This window comes from Entelurus aequoreus, linkage group LG07 (genome assembly GCF_033978785.1).
Source record: "Entelurus aequoreus isolate RoL-2023_Sb linkage group LG07, RoL_Eaeq_v1.1, whole genome shotgun sequence".
Taxonomy (NCBI): Eukaryota; Metazoa; Chordata; class Actinopteri; order Syngnathiformes; family Syngnathidae; genus Entelurus; species Entelurus aequoreus.
Genome location: NC_084737.1, coordinates 33847572 through 33870089, shown reverse-complemented (window position 1 = coordinate 33870089; position 22518 = coordinate 33847572). Strand labels below are relative to the sequence as shown.

General features: G+C 41.7%; 1 protein-coding gene across 1 annotated transcript; it reads left to right on the top strand.

Annotated features, from left to right (window-relative positions):
- The first annotated feature begins 216 nt into the window (after positions 1–216).
- pm20d1.2 (peptidase M20 domain containing 1, tandem duplicate 2) lies at positions 217–19269 on the top strand. Its single transcript, XM_062052036.1, has 13 exons — positions 217–1807; positions 1897–1983; positions 12759–12994; positions 14813–14899; positions 15035–15168; positions 15276–15395; positions 15473–15548; positions 15646–15707; positions 15774–15852; positions 15927–15998; positions 16060–16225; positions 16306–16405; positions 16556–19269. Exons 1-13 carry the CDS (start codon positions 1381–1383, stop codon positions 16683–16685), a joined length of 1776 nt encoding a protein of 591 aa, XP_061908020.1. The 5' UTR covers positions 217–1380; the 3' UTR covers positions 16686–19269.
- Positions 19270–22518: the final 3249 nt, after the last annotated feature.

Below are 22518 nucleotides of genomic sequence, written 5' to 3'. Positions count from 1 at the left end.
GTATATATATACATAAATATATATATATATATATATATATATATTATATATGGCGAAGTTGGTAGAGTGGCTGTGCCAGCAATCGGAGTGTTGCTGGTTACTGGGGTTCAATTCCCACCTTCTACCTTCCTAGTCACGTCCGTTGTGTCCTTGGGCAAGACACTTCACCCTTTGCCTCTGATGGCTGCTGGTTAGCGCCTTGCATGGCAGCTCCCGCCATCAGTGTGTGAATGGGTAAATGTGGAAATACTGTCAAAGCGCTTTGAGTACCTTGAAGGTAGAAAAGCGCTATACAAGTATAACCCATTTATCATTTATTTATATATATTCCTCACGCACTAATTGACTGAAAGATTGCGCACTTGTCACGTTATCGATGAGAAAATGCATTTTTAGACAATATGATTTGCCTGAGCGGCTCGGAGACACCGAGACTAACAAGCGGTAGAAAATGGATTGAAACAACAAATAAAAAAAAATAAAAAAAAAAATATAAAAAATATACATTGTATATTTTTTTTTAACTTGGGACTTCCTGCGGGCCGGATTTTGGACGCTGGCGGGCCGTATCCGTAGTTTGGGGACCCCTGAACTAGCCAATATAATGTATATTAATAAAACTATTGAAAATTAAAAACCTGGAAATATTTCTGGTAATTCTGAAAAATATGTTTTTCCAAAATAAGGCTTTTAGTATATACAATTTATGTGTGAAGTGTTTTTTTTGAGAGGGTAGATAAACTTATAGTTATTGAAAATTAAAAATATTTTTGAAAAATCAGCAAAATATTTGTGTTAATCCAAAATAAGACTTGGAGTATATTTTTCTAGACACCATATCTACATCTTATGTTTTTAAGACATGTGTGAAGTGTTTATTTTTTATTTTTCAGAGAATTGATAAACTTAAAAGTTATTGAAAATTAAAAATATTTTTTAAAAATCAGCAAAATATTTGTGTTAATCCAAAATAAGACTTGGAGTATATTTTTCTTGACACCATACATACATATTTTGTTTTAAAGACAATATAATGTATATTCATATATATTGAAAATTAAAAACTGAAAATATTTCTGAATACATATATTTAGAACCAGCTGGACACTATCAACGTTTCATGCGTTTTTGAGACGATGTGATGAGGGACAAGCGCTAGAAAATGTAAAAAAAAAAAAAAAAAAAAAAAAAAGAAAATGTAAGGATGGTAGGAGGACGTATATTAATAAAGTAATTGCCAATTTAAAACTGCAAATATTTCTGAAAAATCAGCAATATCTTTTTCCTCCAAAATAAGCCTTGTAGTAGAAACAACCACACAATATTTTTGTGCATTCTTTGTGTTTTAAAGACGTTTCGTTATTGATCCAATAACGTCGAATGTCGCCAATCTCTTTCAAACTTTACCGCACTCGTTTCGCTTCCGTGATGACGGCAAAGTCCATGTTACGTCACTGTTGTTTCTGCGCATGCGTGCCGGCTCAGCACTGCGACCCGTCAAATGTTCACGTTTTGACACCAACTGCAGACAAAAACCCGATCGGAGAAAAATTCCAAACTGAGGACTTTTTTTTTTATTGTTGTCCCCTGACCAACCATAGACCGAAATTAAAGATGATCAGGTTTTTGAAGATTCTAATAGGAAGTGGCTTCGCCGTCGTTTTGATTGTACTAACAGTAGCATCGATGAGGACTCTATCTCTGGACGTCAATGCAGGACTTCAACTTGCAAAGTGGGAAAAGACGAGTAACATATCTCTTGATATAGACCACCATAGGCGAGAGGAACTTCTATCTCATTTTAAAGGTACGCGCTGATTTTGGCTTATTCAACTCAAAATATGTGTATGCATAAATGTGTTTAATTATTATGGATCTTTCTTGTCCTTCTTTTAGAGGCCATCCGCATCCCGACGGTGTCTTTCTCCCCTACGGAAATCAACACAACGGCATTGCTTCGCTTCAACTTGTTTCTCCGAAAAGGTACAAGCGCCATTGATCACAACACTTTATAGCAGCAACAAACACATTCTTTATGCACAGGACTAACTTCAGCTGTTTGTCCAAAATAGTTGTTTCTTTTCACTCACACAACTCTTTGTACACGTTAGTTACATTACCATCGTTTTTTATTCGTTTTTTTATTTATTTATTAATTTTTTAATTTTATAAACTTTTATTTATCAACTGCAACATTTACAAACAATCGAGAAATAATAATATTCAAAAACAGTACAAATCAGCGGCAGGGGGTTGTAAACTCAATAAGTAACTAAAATAGAATTATATATATATATATATATATATATATATATATATATATATATATATATATATATATATATATATATATATATATATATATATATATATATAACTAAGTGCAAAGCCATAGGCTCACACAAGTTCAGTAAATAATTTAAATTTGGAATACAGCATCATCGTTTTCACAGCTTTTTGGTTGTTAGAGGTAGAGAGTAGAGATGTCCGATAATGGCTTTTTTGCCGATATCCGATATTCCGATATTGTCCAACTCTTAATTACCGATTCCGATATCAACCGATACCGATATATACAGTCGCGGAATTAACACATTATTATGCCTAATTTTGCTGTGATGCCCCGCTGGATGCATTAAACAATGTAACAAGGTTTTCCAAAATAAATCAACTCAAGTTATGGAAAAAAATGCCAACATGGCACTGCCATATTTATTATTGAAGTCACAAAGTGCATATTTTTTTTTAACGTGCCTCAAAACAGCATCTTGGAGGTTGAGGTGGGCAGGGTTGGGGGGGGCGGGTTGATGTGGGGTGGGGGCGGAGGGGGTTAGGGGGTAGCAGGGGTGTATATTGTAGCGTCCTGGAAGAGTTAGTGCTGCAAGGGGTTCTGGGTATTTGTTCTGTTGTGTTTAAGTTGTGTTATGGTGCGGATGTTCTCCCAAAATGTGTTTGTCATTCTTGTTTGGTGTGGGTTCACAGTGTGGCGCGTATTTGTAACAGTGTTAAAGTTGTTTATACGGTCACCCTCAGTGTGACCTGTATGGCTGCATTCACTTGTGTGTGTGAAAAGCCGTAGATATTATGTGATTGGGCCGGCACGCAAATGCAGTGCCTTTAAGGTTTAGTGGCGTTCTGTACTTCTCCCTACGTCCGTGTACCACTCCGTACAGCTGCGTTTTAAAAAGTCATACATTTTACTTTTTGAAACCGATACCGATAATTTCCGATATTACATTTTAAAGCATTTATCGGCCGATAATATCGGCAGTCCGATATAGAGAGTGTTTTAACGTAGAGTTCTAATTCTTCTTTTTAAAGGCACAAAAAACAGGTAGAATATTCAGAAACTTACATGTATGAATAAAAAAACTTAGCCAATAGGTTGCAAAGGTAAAATTCCTTTTCAAATTTTTTTTTCATACCTTGTAAATCCAAATTGCACATCTTTAAAACAAAGCACAAATTTGTGGGGAATATTGTCCAGGATGAAGCGACAGATGCCTTGCCATTAATTTACCATAGTTTATAAAATGTACTTTAGGGCAGTGACTTGCAGTGAACTAAACACCAGGTTATACCAGGTTAAACACCATAGATACTTTTGGACTTTTTTTTCCCTTCTTTTTTTTTTAACTTAAATTCCTATGTGCAGCTTTAGGTTGCACATTAGAGTAACAGGAAAAAGAAGCAAGTTATTAGCTCTCATAAAAACATTATCATAATGATATTATGATATGATAAATGGGTCCAAAAAGTATTTGATAAAGTTGTTATTAAATACTTTTTGTTCCCATTTGCTTTTAACAAAATAAATCAAATATTGTGAGTGTATCTTACCTTTCTGTATTTGTATCTGAAGCAGCAATAGCTAACCTCTATGAAAACGTACTTTGTATGATCACATTCATTTTGTCTTAAAGTCCAGTTTAGAGAAGTGTTTAATCTTGGATACAGTATATAATCCTCACATTCATTTAATTCAATTTCATTCCTCCAAGCAATAAAACAACATTTTTGCATCTGACAAAAAACACCCACAAGACTGGCTTACTCTAATAAAAATGCCATGTTTTTTATAAATACTGTTTAAAAAGGCTGGATTCCGTTTGAGAGACATATGTGTCTGCTAGCTTGAGCGCCCCCACTTATCCCAGTGTGGCGAGTCAGAGTACTGCAGAGGCATTGACCTGCAAGTTGACAATATATCGCCCCCTACCTTGAGGCAGAGGTATTTGCTGCTTCATGGCCTGCCTTTTCCCCTTTGGCAACAAGCACACGCCCCCTCCCACGCACACGCTCAATACACGTTGTGTGTAGCCGTGGAGGCACCACCTGTGTCTGCCTCACTTCTCGTCTGCTGTGTTATTTTCATCAGGAAACACGGAATTTCCGCGATTTTGACCATGAAAGTTATCAAAATATACAGGAACCACAGCAAAATCATATAGAAAGCATAGACCAAAAGAGAAATATTCAAACTTATTTTATTTTATTACTTCGTTTTTGAACATCTCATGGTTAAGCCACCTGGTGGCAAGGTGAGGCACTGCCTCACTTTCCTCCCCTGACAGCACGTCACTGCTTTAGTGGTATCAACAGGCTGCTATAATATAATTTCATAGACGGTCTGTTTGGCACCCTGGGCGAGACCCCCTCTGGTGTTCACAATCCTGATGAGAGACAACATATACAAATCATCTCATTCTAGGTGGCTAGCAGTGCAGCTAATGGGAGAAATACATTCTACCTCTAAATCACTTTAAAAATACATTCAAAAACCTTGATCCGACCAATCTAAGTCTATGTGTTACAGTTGTACAGGGGAAGAAGACGGCACATACAGTGGGGAAGCTGTTTAGCTCTATATTTATTATTAAACACTATAAATATATCTATACAAGGGAATGGAGTGCGACTAAGCCAAAAGGGTGTGTATGTGTGTGACTATGTGTAGCAATTATCTGATGAGTGTTACCGGTAGTGTTGAGACTGCCTTGGCACACCTGGCTGCTTCCTCCTGGTGGCGCACTTCCTCCACCACCATGTGCCGCCGTTCGGTTGCAGTTGCCTTTTGCCAGTTGGGTGTTGTTGCTTCCAAACCAAGGCCCCCTCTGCCATATTGGACATGCCCCACTATATCCCGGTGTCTGAGGGCAGTCTTTGCCACTGCGACTGCTGAAGATGGATTCCATTTCCTCCCTGCCGCTAGGGTTGGAGCAGCACCTCTGATGAATGGGTCCCGGGATTCTGTGAGAGTCATTTCCAGCCTTGATTTGGCACATTTGTACTCCTCCACCACGCTTGAGATCGGTAGGGAGAGGGCTCCTTTGCTATACAGGCCTACGCTGCTAAGACATCTCGGCAGTCCAAGCCATCTCCTCACTTGTGCATTCACCAGCCTCTCCAGCCGATTGGCATGGGATAGAGCGACCTCATAGATGGAAATTGGCCACATGAGACGGGGAAGCAGCCCAAACTGAAAGCACCACAGCTTCATCTTCCCAGGGAGAGCGGTGTTATTGATCTGATTGAGGCCACTGATTGTATCCTGCCTGAGTTGGTCCACCTGCTTCGAGTCTTTGAGTTAAAGATTAAAGATTAAAGTAGTGAAATTTGTCCTCTGCATTTGACCCATCCCCTTGGGGAGCAGTGGGCAGCAGCGGAGCCGCGCCCGAGAATCATTTTGGTTATTTAACCCCCAACTCCAACCCTTGATCTGAGTGCCAAGCAGGGAGGTAATGGGTCCCATTTTTATAGTCTTTGGTATGACTCGGCTGGGATTTGAACTCCAACCTACCGATCTCAGGGCGGACACTCTAACCACTAGGCCACTGAGATGGACTCTGCGCTATACCAGTGGCCAAGGCTTTTGATAGGCTTTTCTAGAACTGTTGGTATTGGGTCGTTGTTGATGTGGAACCTCTCATTGGTGAGCTGGCCCTTGATGATGGAGATACTGCGGGATTTGCTTGGTTTAACCTCCATACGTGCCCATTTGATGTTTCCCTGGAGTTTATCCAGCAGGCGTTTGGTGCATGCATTTGTTGTTGTTATTGTCGTCATGTCGTCCATGTACGCCCTTATTGGAGGAAGACGCAGCCCGCTCTTCAACCGCTCCCCTCCAACCACCCATCGGGATGCTCGAATAATGAGCTCCATTGCCATGGTAAACGCCAGTGGAGAGATAGGCATAATGGCGGGCTGCACTATCTCGAGGTGCTGCCAGGCAGTTGTACTGGCCTGTGCTGTGACGCAGAACTGGAGGTCCTGGAAGTAGGCTTTGACCATCCTTGTGATGCCCTCAGGGACCTGGAAGAAGTTGAACGCTGTCCATAGAATCTCATGAGGCACTGACCTGGAGGCATTGGCAAGATCTAAGAAAACTACATGCAGGTCTTTCTTGTCCTTCTTGGCCGTCTGTATCTTGTGCCAGATGACATTTGTGTGTTCCAGGCATCCTGAGAAACCGCCTATCCCTGCCTTCTGCACTGAGGTGTCAACATAGTGGTTCTTCAGCAAGAATACTGAGAGCCTGTGGGCCACAACACTGAAGAATATTTTTCCTTCCACATTCAGAAGACTGATCTGGCAGAACTGGTCGATGGTTGAGGAATTCTTCTCTTTGGGAATCAGGATCCCCCTGCCCTTCGCCATGCCTTTGGTATAATTCATTTTTCCCACGCCACTTTCATTAGCTTCCAGAGGTACTTCAAGACGCCTGGAGTGTTCTTATAGAGCCTATATTGGACGCCGTTAGGTCCAGGGGCTGAGGCTGTTCTTGCCCGCTTTACAGTGCTCTCAACTTCTCTCCAAGTGGGGGGGCCTTGTTTCAAACTGGTGCTCAGGTGGTTCGATTGGTGGCATGTCATTTGGAATGCTGGCTGGCACATGCCTCTGCCTGTCGGAGTAGGTCTTCCTCAGGTGCTCCTCTAGTTCCTTTATGGGTACTTTGAGGATTCCAGTTTTCTCCTTGACAAAGATGTCTTTGACAAACTTTTAAGGATCTCTGTAGAAGGCAGTCCTCGTTCGCTTTTCTTTTTATATTGCTTTCTCAGGCATTCTGCTCTTCGCAGTGTTGCAAGTCGCTGCTTGATGTCGCCCTGTAGTGCTTCAAGTCCTTTCCTTTCCACTTCTGTGGCCTTTTTCCACTGCTTTCGCAGGCCCCTTCTTTCTTTCACAAGTCTTTCAGTCTCTTGTTGTCTCCTGGACTTGAGAGGGGCTGACGGTTCCGTCTGTGTCGTAAGGTTCTTACTTTTCACCCCAAATCTCTCCGCTCCATAGCTGTAAATAATCTCTCCAATCTTGTCCAGCTTTTTTTCCACACACCCTTTCAGACCTTCTAAAAGATGGACAAGGTCTGTGTCGGTGGTTTCCCACTCTTTTTTCTGGCAGGATTTAGGCCACAAGATTTGAGGCTTCCGTCCATTCATCTTCCGCTCTACTGCTGTCTGTGGTTGAGTGGGCTCTGGACTCACGTCCGTTGTTGGATCTGTGCCTGATTGAGCTTCGTCTGGGGTTGTGATACCCTGTGGACTGTGGTGACTATCCTACCGCTGGGCTTCACTCGACTGATTTGCCCTACCTCTGAGGAAGTAGTGGTCAATGCGAGGCCCCTCGCTAAGCTTTCTCAGACACTTTTTCCTGCCCTGGTGGATCTTGAGACCCTTCTCTGATGTAACCTTTTTCCAGCCACAGATGCAGCTTTGTAGTTTGTGTCCTGCCAGTGCTGTTACTCCATCAACTATCGTGCTGATCATTTGACTCGTTGTCGTTTCCGTTCCGGGGTCTGTTACCTTGTAGTCTACCGATGAGTCATCTTCTGCTCTCGCAGACTCTAGGGGTATTTTTCCTTTTGAATTTTTCGTAGCAATTGTTGGGTGGATCCAGGTCACTGTGTAGTGAAAGGGTCCTGCTAGCAAGGGTAGCTAACCCGTGCCAGCCCCGTTGGGGTCTATTCCCAACTGTCAGCAGTCTCTTCAGGCCGTCACCAGGTCTTTCCCAGGTTGTCAGCTGCCCTTTCGCAGCAGTCACTGGTTTTGACACCAGACATCAGGATTCTTAATAGGACTAGTTGTTAAAGATCCCTAAAAATTCAGCACAACAATTAAATGGGGTTGGAGGTGTCCTCTTGGGTGGGGTGGAGTTTGGCAATAATCATCTGGTGCCACCAGTACAACACATCTTCAGTTGTGTTAAAGGGGAATACGTCATCATCATGGCGCCGATGAAGGCTGCCTCGGTGCTCTCGTGCGCTCTGTTTTGTTTGTTTTTGTACATAAATTGTGTTTCCGGGTGCTCTTACACCCGTGAAGAGCTACTGAACATCAGAGCCATCATCCCTATGGACTTGTTACCAGTCATCTTAGCGTCAGCTGCGGATTTGGTCCATTCTGTGATCAAAAGAGGGAAACCGCATCGAAGAGGAAAGAGAGCGGGCGCACTTGTCCGTCTTCGCGGACGGGGATTACGCACGCCTCTACCAGGCATCTTTCTCTCCAACGTCCGCTCACTTGCCAACAAGATGGACGAGCTAGCGTTGCTGATGAGAAGGAACAAGGACTTCTCCTCATCCTGTGTGTTGTGTTTCACGGAGACTTGGCTGAGCGCAAGTGTCCCGGACAGCGCGCTTCAACTGGAGGGCTTTCATCTTCTCCACGCGGACCGAGACGCGACGCTCTCTGGCAAAAAAAGAGGCGGTGGACTCTGCTTCTTTATCAACAACAGCTGGTGTACAGACGTGACAGTGATTTCCAGACACTTTTCTTCTTCTCTGGAATATTTCTTCATCCACTGTAAGCCCTTTTACTCACCGCGTGAGATTGTTTCATTCATTCTCGTGGCTGTTTACATCCCGCCCGGCGCGGACGTGCGTGACGCTCAGCGCGCGCTCGCAGGACAGATCTTACATGTGGAACGGTCTTCTCCTGACTCTCTTGTTAACGTGCTTGGTGACTTTAACAAGGGAAATTTGAGCCAGGAATTACCAAAGTATAGACAGTTTATTAAATGCCCGACCAGAGAGGAGAACACGCTGGATCACTGCTACACTACATTGAGCAAGGCTTTTCATGCAGCCCCGCGCGCTGCTCTTGGACTATCAGATCACGTGATGGTGCACTTAAGCCCTTCATACAGACAGAGACTGAAACTGGCTAAACCTGTTATGAGGAACATTAAGTGTTTCACCGCCGAGTCTGTGGACGAGTTGCGTGCTTGTTGGGAAACGACAGACTGGGAGGCATTTGGAGCGGCCACGAACAATATGGATGAGTATACGGACACTGTGACCTCACACATACAGTTCAATGAGGCGCGCATCATTCCAACGCGCACCAGGGTTTGTTATAACAATGACAAGCCCTGGTTCACACCCAAGCTCCGACAGCTGCGCAAGAAGAAGGAGGCTGCGTGGAGAAGCGGGGACCGAAGTACATACAGAGAAGCGAAGTACCACTTCACCAGGGAAGTGGAGGAAGCTAAATCTGTGTACTCTAACCGTCTACAGGAACAGTTCCGCTCCAATGATTCTGCGGCAGTTTGGAGAGGTCTAAGGGCCCTTACGAACTATAAGCCCAAAACCCCCCAGGCCCTGAATGACCGGACTTTCGCTCAGGGCCTCAACACACATTACTGTCGTCATGAACGGCCTTCAGCTCATCAAAGCCATGCTCCCCCCACCATCACCCTCCCCACCAAGGCCAGCCCTTCATTAAAGGAGTTAAAGGACTCAAAGGACTCCAATGACATCACAGGACTCCAAAAACATAATAAGACTGTAAAGACCCTCTCCATTAAAGAAGAGGATGTACGCCGGCAGTTCTTGAAGCTGAATACGCGGAAGGCCCCCAGGCCGGATGCTGTCTCCCCCTCCACTCTCAGACACTGTGCGGACCAGCTGGCTCCTGTCTTCACTGACATTTTTAACACCTCTCTGGAGCTATGCCGCGTGCCGTCCTGCTTTAAGACCTCTACCATTGTCCCTGTCCCCAAGAAAGCACGGATCACAGGACTAAATGACTACAGGCCGGTCGTGCTGACGTCTGTGGTCATGAAGTCCTTTGAGCGCTTGGTCCTGCCCCACCTCAAGGACATCACCGCCCCCCTCCTGGACCCACTGCAGTTCGCCTACAGAGCCAACGGGTCTGTGGATGATGCACTTAACCTGGCCCTCCACTTCATCCTGGAGCATCTGGACTCCCCAGGAACCTACGCTAGGATCCTGTTTGTGGACTTCAGCTCTGCCTTCAACACCATCATCCCTGGACTGCTACGAGACAAGCTCTACCAGCTCTGCGTGCCCGACTCCCTCTGCAGTTGGATTAATGACTTCCTGACAGACCGAAGACAGCACGTACGGCTGGGGAAGATTGTCTCGGACAGTCGAACCACAAACACTGGTACTCCTCAGGGCTGTGTACTCTCCCCCTGGCTCTTCTCCCTGTATACAAACTGCTGCACCTCCAGTCACCAATCCGTAAAACTGCTCAAGTTTGCGGATGACACCACCCTCATCGGGCTCATCTCGAATGGCGATGAGTCCTCCTACAGGAGAGAGGTGGACCGGCTGACGTCCTGGTGCAGCCTCAACAACCTGGAGCTGAACGCCCAGAAAACAGTGGAGATGATCATGGACTTCAGGAAAGTCACAGCCCCACCATCCCCCCTCACCCTGATTGACTCTCCCACCCCCGTCCCCATTGTGGACTCTTTCCATTTCTTGGGCACCACCATCACCCAGGACCTCAAGTGGGAGCTGACCATCAGCTCCCTCATCAAGAAGGCCCAGCAGAGGATGTACTTCCTGCGGCAGCTGAGGAAACTTAAGGTGCCGACCCAGATGCTGGTGCAGTTTTACTCAGCCATCATAGAGTCCATCCTGACCTCCTCCATCACAGTGTGGTTCCCCGGCGCCACAGTCCAGGATAAGAATAGACTGCAGCGAATCGTACGTGCTGCTGAGAAGGTGATTGGCTGCAAGCTCCCATCCCTCCAGGACTTGTTCTCCTCCAGGACCAGGAGGCGTGTGGGTCGGATCACAGCTGACTCTTCTCACCCTGGACACACACTATTCTCCACTCTCCCCTCAGGCAGGAGACTACGCTCCATCCAGACCCACACCTCCCGCCACCTGAACAGTTTTTTCCCCTCGGCCATCAGGCAAATGAACAATAACTCCTAACAGCAGCTCCTTGAATTCCTTGAATTCCTTCTAAGTCTATCTGATAGCTCAGTTACAGCTCTTTTTATTACCAAATATGTGTTATATGTGTTTTATGTCGCACGTTTGCACCAAGAAAAATTCCTAGTTTGTGAACCCGTTCTCAAACAATGGCAATAAAACTATTCTGATTCTGATTCTGATTTTACAAAACTCAAAACCAGTGAAGTTGGCACGTTGTGTAAATCGTAAATAAAAACGAATACAATGATTTGCAAATCCTTTTCAACCTATATTCAATTGGATACTCTGCAAAGACAAGATACTCAACGATCAAACTGGTGAACATTGTTATTTTTTGCAATATTCGCTCATTTGGAATGTGATGCCTGCAACATGTTTCAAAAAAGCTGGCACAGGTGGCAATAAATACTGATAAAGTTGAGGAATGCTCATCAAACACTTATTTGGAACATCCCACAGGTGAACAGGCTAATTTGGAATAGGTGGGTGCCATGATTGGGTATACAAGCAGCTGCCATGAAATGCTCAGTCATTCACAAACAAGGATGGGGCGAGGGTCACCACTGCGTGAACAAATGCGTGAGCAAATTGTCGAACAGTTTAAGAACGACATTTCTCAACGAGCTATTGCAAGGAATTTAGGGATTTCACCATCTACGGTCCGTGATATCATCAAAAGTTTCAGAGAATTGAGATAAATCACTGCAGGTAAGCGGCAAGGCCGAAAAACAACATTGAATCCCGTGACATCCAATCCCTCTGGGGATACTGCATCCAAAACCAACATCAGTGTGTAAAGGATATAATCACATGGGCTCAGGAACACTTTAGAAAATCACTGTCAGTAACTACAGTTAGCTGCTACATCTGTAAGTGCAAGTTAAAACTCTACTATGCAAAGCGAAAGCCATTTATCAACAACACCTAGAAACGCCGCCGGCTTTGCTGGGCCCGAGCTCATCTAAGATGGACTGATGACGAGTCCACATTTCAAATTGTTTTTGGAATCTGTGGACGTTGTGTCCTCCGGACCAAAGAGGAAAAGAACCATCCGGACTGTTCGAGGCGCAAAGTTCAAAAGCCAGCATCTGTGATGGTATGGGGGTGTATTAGTGCCCAAGGCATGGGTAATTTACATGTCTGTGAAGGCACCATTAATGCTGAAAGGTGCATACAGGTATTTTGAGTAACACATGTTGCCATCCAAGCAACATCTTTTTCATGGACACCCCTGCCATGTAACACAATGGTAAAAATGCCCCTGTGCCAACTTTTTTGCAATGTGCTGCTGCTATTAAACTGTAAGTTAATGATTATTTTCAAAAAAAAAAAAAAAGTTTCTCAGTTTGAACATTAAATATCACTGTATTCAATTGAATATAAGTTGAAAAGGATTTGCAAGTCATTGTATTCTGTTTTTATTTATGATTTACACAACGTGCCAACTTCACTGGTTTTGGGTTTTGGAAGTATACTGTATTGCTTATAACCCTTTAAATATAGTTTTTTTCAGTCTGAATATTAATTTGACAAGCAGGTAATTTACCCCTTTGTCTTTTTTGTCACTTGTCAGTTTTCCCAACAGTTTTCTCTTCAAGCTTGGTACACCATGAATTGGTGGCCAACTACAGCCACCTCTTTTGGGTCCCAGGATCACAGCCCAAGCTGATGCCCTACCTGATGTTGGCTCATATCGATGTGGTGCCCGCCAGAGAGTCAGATGGCTGGGTGGCGCCACCTTTTTCTGCCCAGGAGATAGATGGGTTCATCTACGGAAGAGGGACGATAGATGACAAAAGCTCTTTAATGGTGAGACAATTTATGTGCCGATCGTATGGAGTGAAATTACTGCCAAAAACTCCACAAACACTCAACAATGTTTTTACTAACACCCAACGATTGGCAAGTAAAAAAAAATAAATTTTCAATTAAAAAAATGATTCGCAAGTAAAAAACGATTTTCTGCAAATGAAAAACGATTCGCAAGTGAAAAAACAAATTTCTGCAAGTAAAAAAAACGATTTGTAAGTATAAAACCAATTCTGTTCAAGTTAAAACTTTTGGCAGTAATATGCCGCCCTTTTGGCAGTAATGTACCGTGATCCACACACTTGCTCTCACTGCACCTGTAATTCACACACTATAACGACAGAGGGTGCTGCTGAGTCAATTTAAGGCCGCCAGAGTTTATTTGCGCATGGTGCCATTCGCCAAAAATAACAAAGAAGAACAAGCAGGGCGGGGAATATAATGGCAGACAGAAGAGAGGGGAAACATCTCAACCTGTAAGTTAACCTGTAAATTTTCCCTCTCTTCTGCCCGCCATTTTACTCCGCACCTTGCTTATTCTTCTTTGTTTTATTTGGCAAACACATTTTTTTTTTTATTGAGAAAACTTGTGGGGGGTGAATAAAAACATTTAGTTTTTTGTGTGGAGTTTAGCCAGTAATTACACGCCATATGATCGATCGGCCACTGATCATTATCAGCCGAGAAAATTATTGCCATTACTGACTTTTAATACTGATCACAAACGCCGATCTCCTCTGGCTGACACTATTTATTTTAAGTCGCCCTGGCTGACCAGCTATCATCTAATTATGTATCTCCATACACAGTGTGAAGCCGCTCTACTAAGCTAATAATAATCACATTCATTACGGCAAATAATCTGCATTTCTTAGTATCTTGAGTGTCGTTATCAAGTGTTATTATCACTGGAGGAGGACAAGGCTAAATATGATATACTGGGGTAGGCATGCTAATAGCTAAGCTAACCACTAACCAAGCTTTAATCAACACTAATAAATAATCGATAATAGTAAACTCTAAGAAATGTAAATTAAACTACTTTGCAACAAAAGTAAGCAGATATTAACATAATTTTAAGAAGTAGATAATAAGAGACTAAAGAGGATAATATAACAACAGCTGTTGGCATTGTCACAATCAGTACATGACATGTCAGAGGAGGGCGTATTGATCCATAAATTGGATGTGTCGAAACCAAGGGTAATATCAGTGTATGATCAATGCTCGAGTGATTTCGTTGATATTTTATCTTCTCAAAATATATATTTTTTAATTGTTTTTGTTAATGTTTACAACTCAGGGAATTTTTTTTTGGACACTGGAGGACTATGAAGTTAAAAAACTAAGGCTTCAAATGATAGCAGTTTTTGCTTTTGTTCAGTTATTGTGTGCTATTGAATTTGTTTTACTCAAACAATTGTATGTCATGAAAAAGAAAACTAAATTGTGTGTTGATGTTGTTAAACGGTCAATAGCACTCATCGTAAATTCATTTAAAAATGTACAGTTAATACATGTGATTAGTATCGGCCGATTTCACTCATGATTGATCGGAATCGGCAGCATAAAACCCAGATCGAAACATCCCTTGAGACAATACTTATTCTAGGCTCACTATAATTTTTACGATATAGAATTTGGCCTTGTACTGCCTCATTGTACATATATATATATATATATATATATATATATATATATATATATATATATATATATATATATATATATATATATATATATATATATATATATATATACATATATATTTCAACACTGTATCTTCACTTTTCAGACATTATTTCCTATGTCTTTCAGGGAATTCTTCAGGCCCTGGAATACCTGCTGATTAAAGGTTATGCACCACGCAGAGGGTTCTACATCGGTCTCGGCCATGATGAAGAAGTAACTTGCCAATTTATATTTCATGTACAGTAAATGAAACGTATTGTATTGTATTATACGCGACCGCGAGAGGGACAAGCGGTAGAAAATGGATGGATGGATATTCAAATATTGGATCTCTATCTTTTCGTTTAGATCAGTGGTCTAAAAGGGGCCATGAACATCGTAAGACTGTTGACACTGCGTAATGTGCGACTGGCATTTGTCCTGGATGAGGGTCTAGCTGTACTAGATGGAGTCATCAGTGGTCTCAGCGGGCCTGCTGCTTTGTGAGAACACGGCATCAACATTATATTTTCAAATATGTGGTAAAATTTGTCCCAGCCTTACCTTTTGGTGTGTGAAAATAATGTTTGTGTGTGCTTGTTTTCTATAGAATCGGGGTAAGTGAAAAAGGCTCTGCCACTGTAAAGCTGAGTGTGTCCACTCTTCCTGGTCACGCATCAATGCCTCCCAGGGAGAGCAGCATCGGGATTTTAGCTGCAGCCGTCAAAAGGTTTTTCGTTGAATCAAGCTTTTTTTTTTACCTTTTTTTTTTTTTCTTCGTTAAAAACTGTTATTGCATTCCTTTAGACTTGAGGAGAACCCCATGCCCAGGTTATTTGGTCGTGGACCTGAACGTGATACCTTTGAACACTTGGCACACAAGGTAAACGTTTATTTCAAATAGTTTCTTTTGGCAAAACCTCTTTTATTTATAACTTTTTTGCGTTTTTTTTTTCTCTTTTCTTTTCTTTTTTTTCCAGTTTAAGCTCCCAATGAAGTTCATACTATCAAATTTATGGCTGTTTTCTCCACTGGTTGGCAGGTAATTATATATAATAATTATTTTTTTAATGACATTTGCAGTTAGCGGGTCAGTTTTGTGATGCAGGTTTCTTGAACAAAAACCAGACTCTAATGCTTTTGTAAGGACGACTACAGCAGTCACAATGTTTAATGCCGGAGTTAAGGTACAGTTATTGGAAATTAATATACAACTCAGTGTAATTTTCATAAACTTTAAATTGTCTAATTGTCTTTCCAGACAAACGTCATTCCTTCCCTTGCTGAAGCGTATGTTAATCTACGAATCCATTCAGTACAATCATTACAAGAGGTATAGAGCCATATTTTACTGGTAGTTGTAAGTCATATCACATTACTGTTGCTTTGTTTAGGTCCTGAACCTCATCCAGTTTACAGTTGGGGACCAACGTGTAAAGATCGAGCTAATTGAAGGCTTTGATCCTTTACCGATCAGTTCATCCAATGAGACATCTTATGGATTCCAAATAATCAAGAAAACTGTGTTGGACATGTTTCCGTCGGTAATAGTCGCTCCAGGTAGATGCCAGATTCAAACAAGGACACAAATATTTAAGCATAACATTATTTAACTGTATTTAAATGTCTGGAATATGCAGGTATTTGCGTGGGGAATACAGACAGTCGACACTTCAAAGATCTAACAACTGATATTTACCGCTTTATCCCTCTGTGGTTTAAACCGGGCGATGCAAAGAGGTAAGAGCGTGTCTAATGTTGACTAGAAACTGTTGACTGAGACTGGTGCTGTACTGCTCAGATATGCCTATGTAATGGTGTCTAGTGTTTTTTTATCTCTAAAACCTGAAATCAAAATGTTTATTTTTTATTTTTTTGCATTTTTCCTAGATTTCATGGCATTAATGAAAGGATATCTAGAAAGAACTATGAGGAGCTTATTCTGTTCTACTCAAGACTGATCCAAAACTGTGACATTCAGAAACTTCCTGAGCCCCACAGTTCTCTCCATGAACTGTAAAGAATGTAGCAAACGGAGCCATATCCTTTATGTGAAAACAATCATTTGTGCATACATACTGTATTGTTGTGACCATGGATATCTGTGTGGTCACAAATTCAGCACTTTTTAACTTAAAATCAGTATTTCATTAAATGACTATAACTGATGTCTTTGTCAAATTAGATTGCTGCCTACTTTGGAAATGATGGAACATGATATCTAAACTCGGGCTATCAAATGATTAGCATTTCTATTCATATTAATCATTTGATGTGAGGAACATTTCTTGTTGAAGTAAATAGTGAATTGATTATACAAAATGAGAAAACTTTTGAAAGTTTCAGTAAAGCAGATGCTAAGTTCATGACTTGATCCAAGTGACATGGTGGTTGGATGGGATCCACAGTTGCAGCAATAGCATATGTACCTGCATTACAGTGGTTTCATTGACTCAATATTATCTTACTAGAGCTCACCCAAATTGGTCACTTGTGAACGAAACATTCAATAAAGAAATAGATAAAATTGTTAGACATGACATTACACAACTCTAGCTGTGGGCTTGTAGCCCGGGCTCCAAATGGATGTAGCAGGCCTAAGCTGCGGTGAGGACCTGCCAGCTCATGTATGCCCCCATGAGGGGTAGACTGGCCATCGATTTCCAGATGGGTTGATCGATAATTTGCCATCTGATGGACGACGCGTTTATTTATCTGATTATTCTTTCCTGCAACTATCCTTGCTAACTATGACAACTCCTGTCTCAAAGACAAGATGATGCAGACGTGAGTCACGCTTGACAACCAATAATAGCTGGTAAAAAGTAAAACAATGATTAACTGGGCGATTTGTTATATTTTACAGTTTACTTATTATTAGCACTTTTCTAGCCCATCACTAAAAAAAGAATATGAAGGCAAGTTCACCGTTTCTCTTGTCAAATCTCTAGTGATGTAATGGTATGCGCTTCTGCTTTTTGAAACAAATCGAGGCTGCAAGAACGAGTCCCAGCCCAGGTTGGGTTAGAGAGTAAAATATGTGGGATAAGTCAAAGTCATTTACTTTTATTTGTAAATTTAGGTTTTGTGTTAATTTTGCAATATAGAAATGCATTTTTGACAATTTATTTGTCATGTATTCATATTGATCCAACAAAAGCATGCATTTAAGGTTTGAGTCTATTATAAATATTGTTTCCAACAAATTAGAACAAAATGTATCTTCAAGTTGTGGTTGCGGCTGTTTTTATTGCATTACAGCCTTGCATACACCCCTGCCTCTTCATTGGAAATCAGAGTACTACTGTGCCTTTCTGAATGATTTATTAGTTTTTTATTTACGGACTATCAAGAATATTGACGTTGTGAAGGAAACAGGGAGCATGCTTTACAACCAGTAGGCCTTCTACGTGTCCCTTCTGAGGCCTGTGGTCTCCAGTGCGCTCAGCCTTCTAGAGGTACCTTCCCCCTCCTTCTACACTGGTAAAGAGTAAAGACCATTTTGAAAGTTGGAAGAACGAGAAGCGGTTACCAGTACCAGTTTCTCTATTCTCACCGATGTCTGTCGCCGATTTGTGAAAATGCCGGGTAAGCCGCCAGGTGCCTTCTGTTGATGGGCTGTTCCGTTACATTTCTGTTTTTATTTACCTGCTATTCCTGGCTATGTTAGTCCATGCCTCTCTAGCTTCTGTGCAGTTGTCATTGAGCCGGTGGAAGGCGGGCCCACTGAGCATGTTACACCTCTGTAGAGGGGGGGATATTGAACAGAAACACGGACACAATGTTCACTCATTCAGGTCCAGTCTGTAATGGCAATTTTCCAAAAACATACACTTTTAAACAATACTTTTTAAACATTGCACCTTTTTAAACATTACTCTTTTTTTAAGCATTACATTTCTCTATTCAAAACATGAAAGACGTACAAAAATAAAGCATTGTGCTGGAACTTTAATCTGTAAAAATATGTAATATTTTTATCATATTTTTATCAATTGCTAATCAGATCAGAACTGGTTGTTATCATCAGTCATCAACAATTGAGAACAGAGAAATGGACATTGAAACAGTGTAGGTCTGACTTGGAGAGAGGGAGAGGGAGAGAGAGGGAGAGAGAGATCAGAAGGCATAAGAAAAAAGTATCTGCATTTGATTGTTTACATTTGATTATTAGCAATCCGGGGAGGGTGTTAGTTTAGTGTTGTAGCTGCCTGGAGGTGAACAACTAAGCATTTTTAAAATGCAGGTACTAAAGAAAAACAACATAAAACCAGGAAGTATTTTCCAAAAAAACAGAATGTTTTTAACACAGACTACTATTTTTTTCATTTGTCTTTTTAGACTCTTCTGCACCAGGCAACAGTAATAGATGGCAGATCACCTTATCACAGCTTTTTTTGTCTTCATACCCTTTTTTAAACTTTGTAAAATAATTAGTTATGATGTTTTTTCTCCCTTTTTTTCTTACTTTTACCAGATACTATAATGAATTAAAGCTTTGTTTTTCTTCCTTCCTGTTTACCAGGGGTGGGCAATTCATTTTTACCGGGGGCCGCATGAGCAACCCGAGCACTGCTGGAGGGCCACATCGACAATATTTCAATTAAATTTTGCTCAATATTATTTTTGATATATACCGTAAGATAAATAATAATAATAATAATAATAATAATAATTAATAATAATAGTAATACTTCAACATAGTGTGTGTAACAGCATTCCATGACTAATATAAATAAATTAACATTAATAATAAATGACAGTAAAATAAGCACACGTATGACTGAGGAGTCATAGTGTAACTTTGTGTGGTGTTTGAGTTGTCTGACTTTTTGTGTGGCCATAAACGCACCAGTGGTTTAGTGCTATGCGTGTTGGTGACAGATGACAAGTTGGTTTTGGCCTGGTTTGTACGGCAGAAAATGACTAGTTTTTCGAGATAGAAGTGTTTTACTCATGTTTTTGGTGTGGTTATGTCCGAATATAAACAGTTTTGCTCAATAAAGTGATCGATATAATTCCTGTCCTCGAAGCATCTCGATAGACGTTACAATAATTGAACGGTGTTGACGAACACCGTTAGGGCCGCTTGTTGTCACTGTCACTCAAAGTTGCATTGCAAAATTACATAGAATAAATATGTTTATTTTGTTTAGAATTCAGATGGGATTTGATTTGGTGCGCGGCATATATTTGCTGCGCGCAGCAGACGCTTCAGCAGTGCGCAATTGCGCAGGCACGCACCTTAGAGGGAACGTTGCTTTGCAGTCCATGTCTTGTTGGAAACACGTCATTCTTCATCAACTTTTCTCTTTTTAGCGTCTCGGGTGTAAACCGTGCATCACTTGTCGCTGCATGTGCACCTTCACTCGCAGGTTACACACAGACACACGCCCATAAATAATACTTTTCAAAATAAAAGTAGCACAGTTGTATTGCGCGCACGACATAGATGTTTTTTCAACTTTATTTTGTAATTTGTAATTGCAGCTGTTCACATTCACTCACAATCACGCACACGCATACGTCCACACGGAAGTAATACAAATAACGATTTTCAAAACAAAAGCAGCACCGTTGTATTGCACACTCGACATAGATACTTTTTAAAATGTATTTTGTAATTTATAATTGGCCTCACGCGGGCCGGACAGGGACGTACAAAGGGCCGGATGCGGCCCGCGGGCCGCAGAATGCCCAGGTCTGCTGTTTACTGTCTGCATGTTCACGTGTGCAGCAATTTTATAACTACTACAAGCACACCTGATGTCTATTACTCTGTGGCTTTTTAAGCTGATTGCCCACGCCTTTTTCTATTATTTGTATTGCATTGGCACTCACCAATACTATTTCTTTCTGTTTTATTATGCCCTCGCAAAAATGACTAATGATCTATTGCTAACGATGGATTCTGATGCTTCATCTATGTTGCTGCTTCTTGATTTTAGCGCCGCTTTCGATACTGTTGATCATAATATTTTATTAGAGCGTATCAAAACGCGTATTGGGATGACAGACTTAGCCTTGTCTTGGTTTAACTCTTATCTTACTGACAGGATGCAGTGTGTCTCCCATAACAATGTGACCTCGGACTATGTTAAGGTAACGTGCGGAGTTCCCCAGGGTTCGGTTCTTGGCCCTGCACTCTTTAGTATTTACATGCTGCCGCTAGGTGACATCATACGCAAATACGGTGTTAGCTTTCACTGTTATGCTGATGACACTCAACTCTACATGCCCCTAAAGCTGACCAACACGCCGGATTGTAGTCAGCTGGAGGCGTGTCTTAATGACATTAAACAATGGATGTCCGCTAACTTCTTGCAACTCAACGCTAAGAAAACGGAAATGCTGATTATCGGTCCTGCTCAACACCGACATCTATTTAATAATACCACCTTAACATTTGACAACCAAACAATTAAACAAGGCGACTTGGTAAAGAATCTGGGTATTATCTTCGACCCAACTCTCTCGTTTGAGTCACACATTAAGAGTGTTACTAAAACGGCCTTCTTTCATCTCCGTAATATCGCTAAAATTCGTTCCATTTTGTCCACAAGCGATGCTGAGATCATTATCCATGCATTCGTTACATCTCGTCTCGATTACTGTAACGTTTTATTTTCGGGCCTCCCTATGTCTAGCATTAAAAGATTACAGATGGTACAAAATGCGGCTGCTAGACTTTTGACAAAAACAAGAAAGTTTGATCATATTACGCCTATACTGGCTCACTTGCACTGGCTTCCTGTGCACCTAAGATGCGACTTTAAGGTTTTACTACTTACGTATAAAATACTACACGGTCAAGCTCCTGCCTATCTTGCCGATTGTATTGTACCATATGTCCCGGCAAGAAATCTGCGTTCAAAGAACTCCGGCTTATTAGTGATTCCCAGAGCCCAAAAAAAGTCTGCGGGCTATAGAGCGTTTTCTATTCGGGCTCCAATACTATGGAATGCCCTCCTGGTAAAAGTTAGAGATGCTACCTCAGTAGAAGCATTTAAGTCTCATCTTAAAACTCATTTGTATACTCTAGCCTTTAAATAGACTCCCTTTTTAGACCAGTTGATCTGCCGTTTCTTTTCTTTTCTACTCTGCTCCCAACCCGGGGTGGACCGCTAGCCTGTCCATCGGATGGGGACATCTCTACGCTGCTGACCCGTCTCCGCTCGGGATGGTTCCTGCTGGCCCCACCATGGACTGGACTTTCGCTGATGTGTTGGACTTTCACAATATTATGTCAGACCCACTCGACATCCATTGCTTTCGGTCTCCCCTAGAGGGGGGGGGGGGGTTACCCACATATGCGGTCCTCTCCAAGGTTTCTCATAGTCATTCACATTGACGTCCCACTGGGGTGAGTTTTCCTTGCCCGTATGTGGGCTCTGTACCGAGGATGTCGTTGTGGCTTGTACAGCCCTTTGAGACACTTCTGATTTAGGGCTATATAAATAAACATTGATTGATTGATTGATTGATATTCTGCTTGTGCTCTGCAAAATAGAGACATGCACCATTTCTGGGGTCCCATCGCTAAACTGAGCGTAACAAGAATATATTCATGTTTAACTACCTGTATTGCTAAAAATCACGTTGCCTGAAACAACTTCGAGTGAGAATAGCAGACCAAACTAACTACCGGTATATCCTAACCCTTTTGTATGTATCAGCAATGACTCTGTCTACTTCCTATGTTCAACATGTTAACACATATAGTACTTGTACTTGTACTTGTTTTTATACATCAAATCAGTCAATCAAATTGTATTTATATAGCCCTTACACAAATGTTTCAAAGGGCTTTACAAAATCACGACAACATCCCCTTACTCAAAAAATCCCAGTTG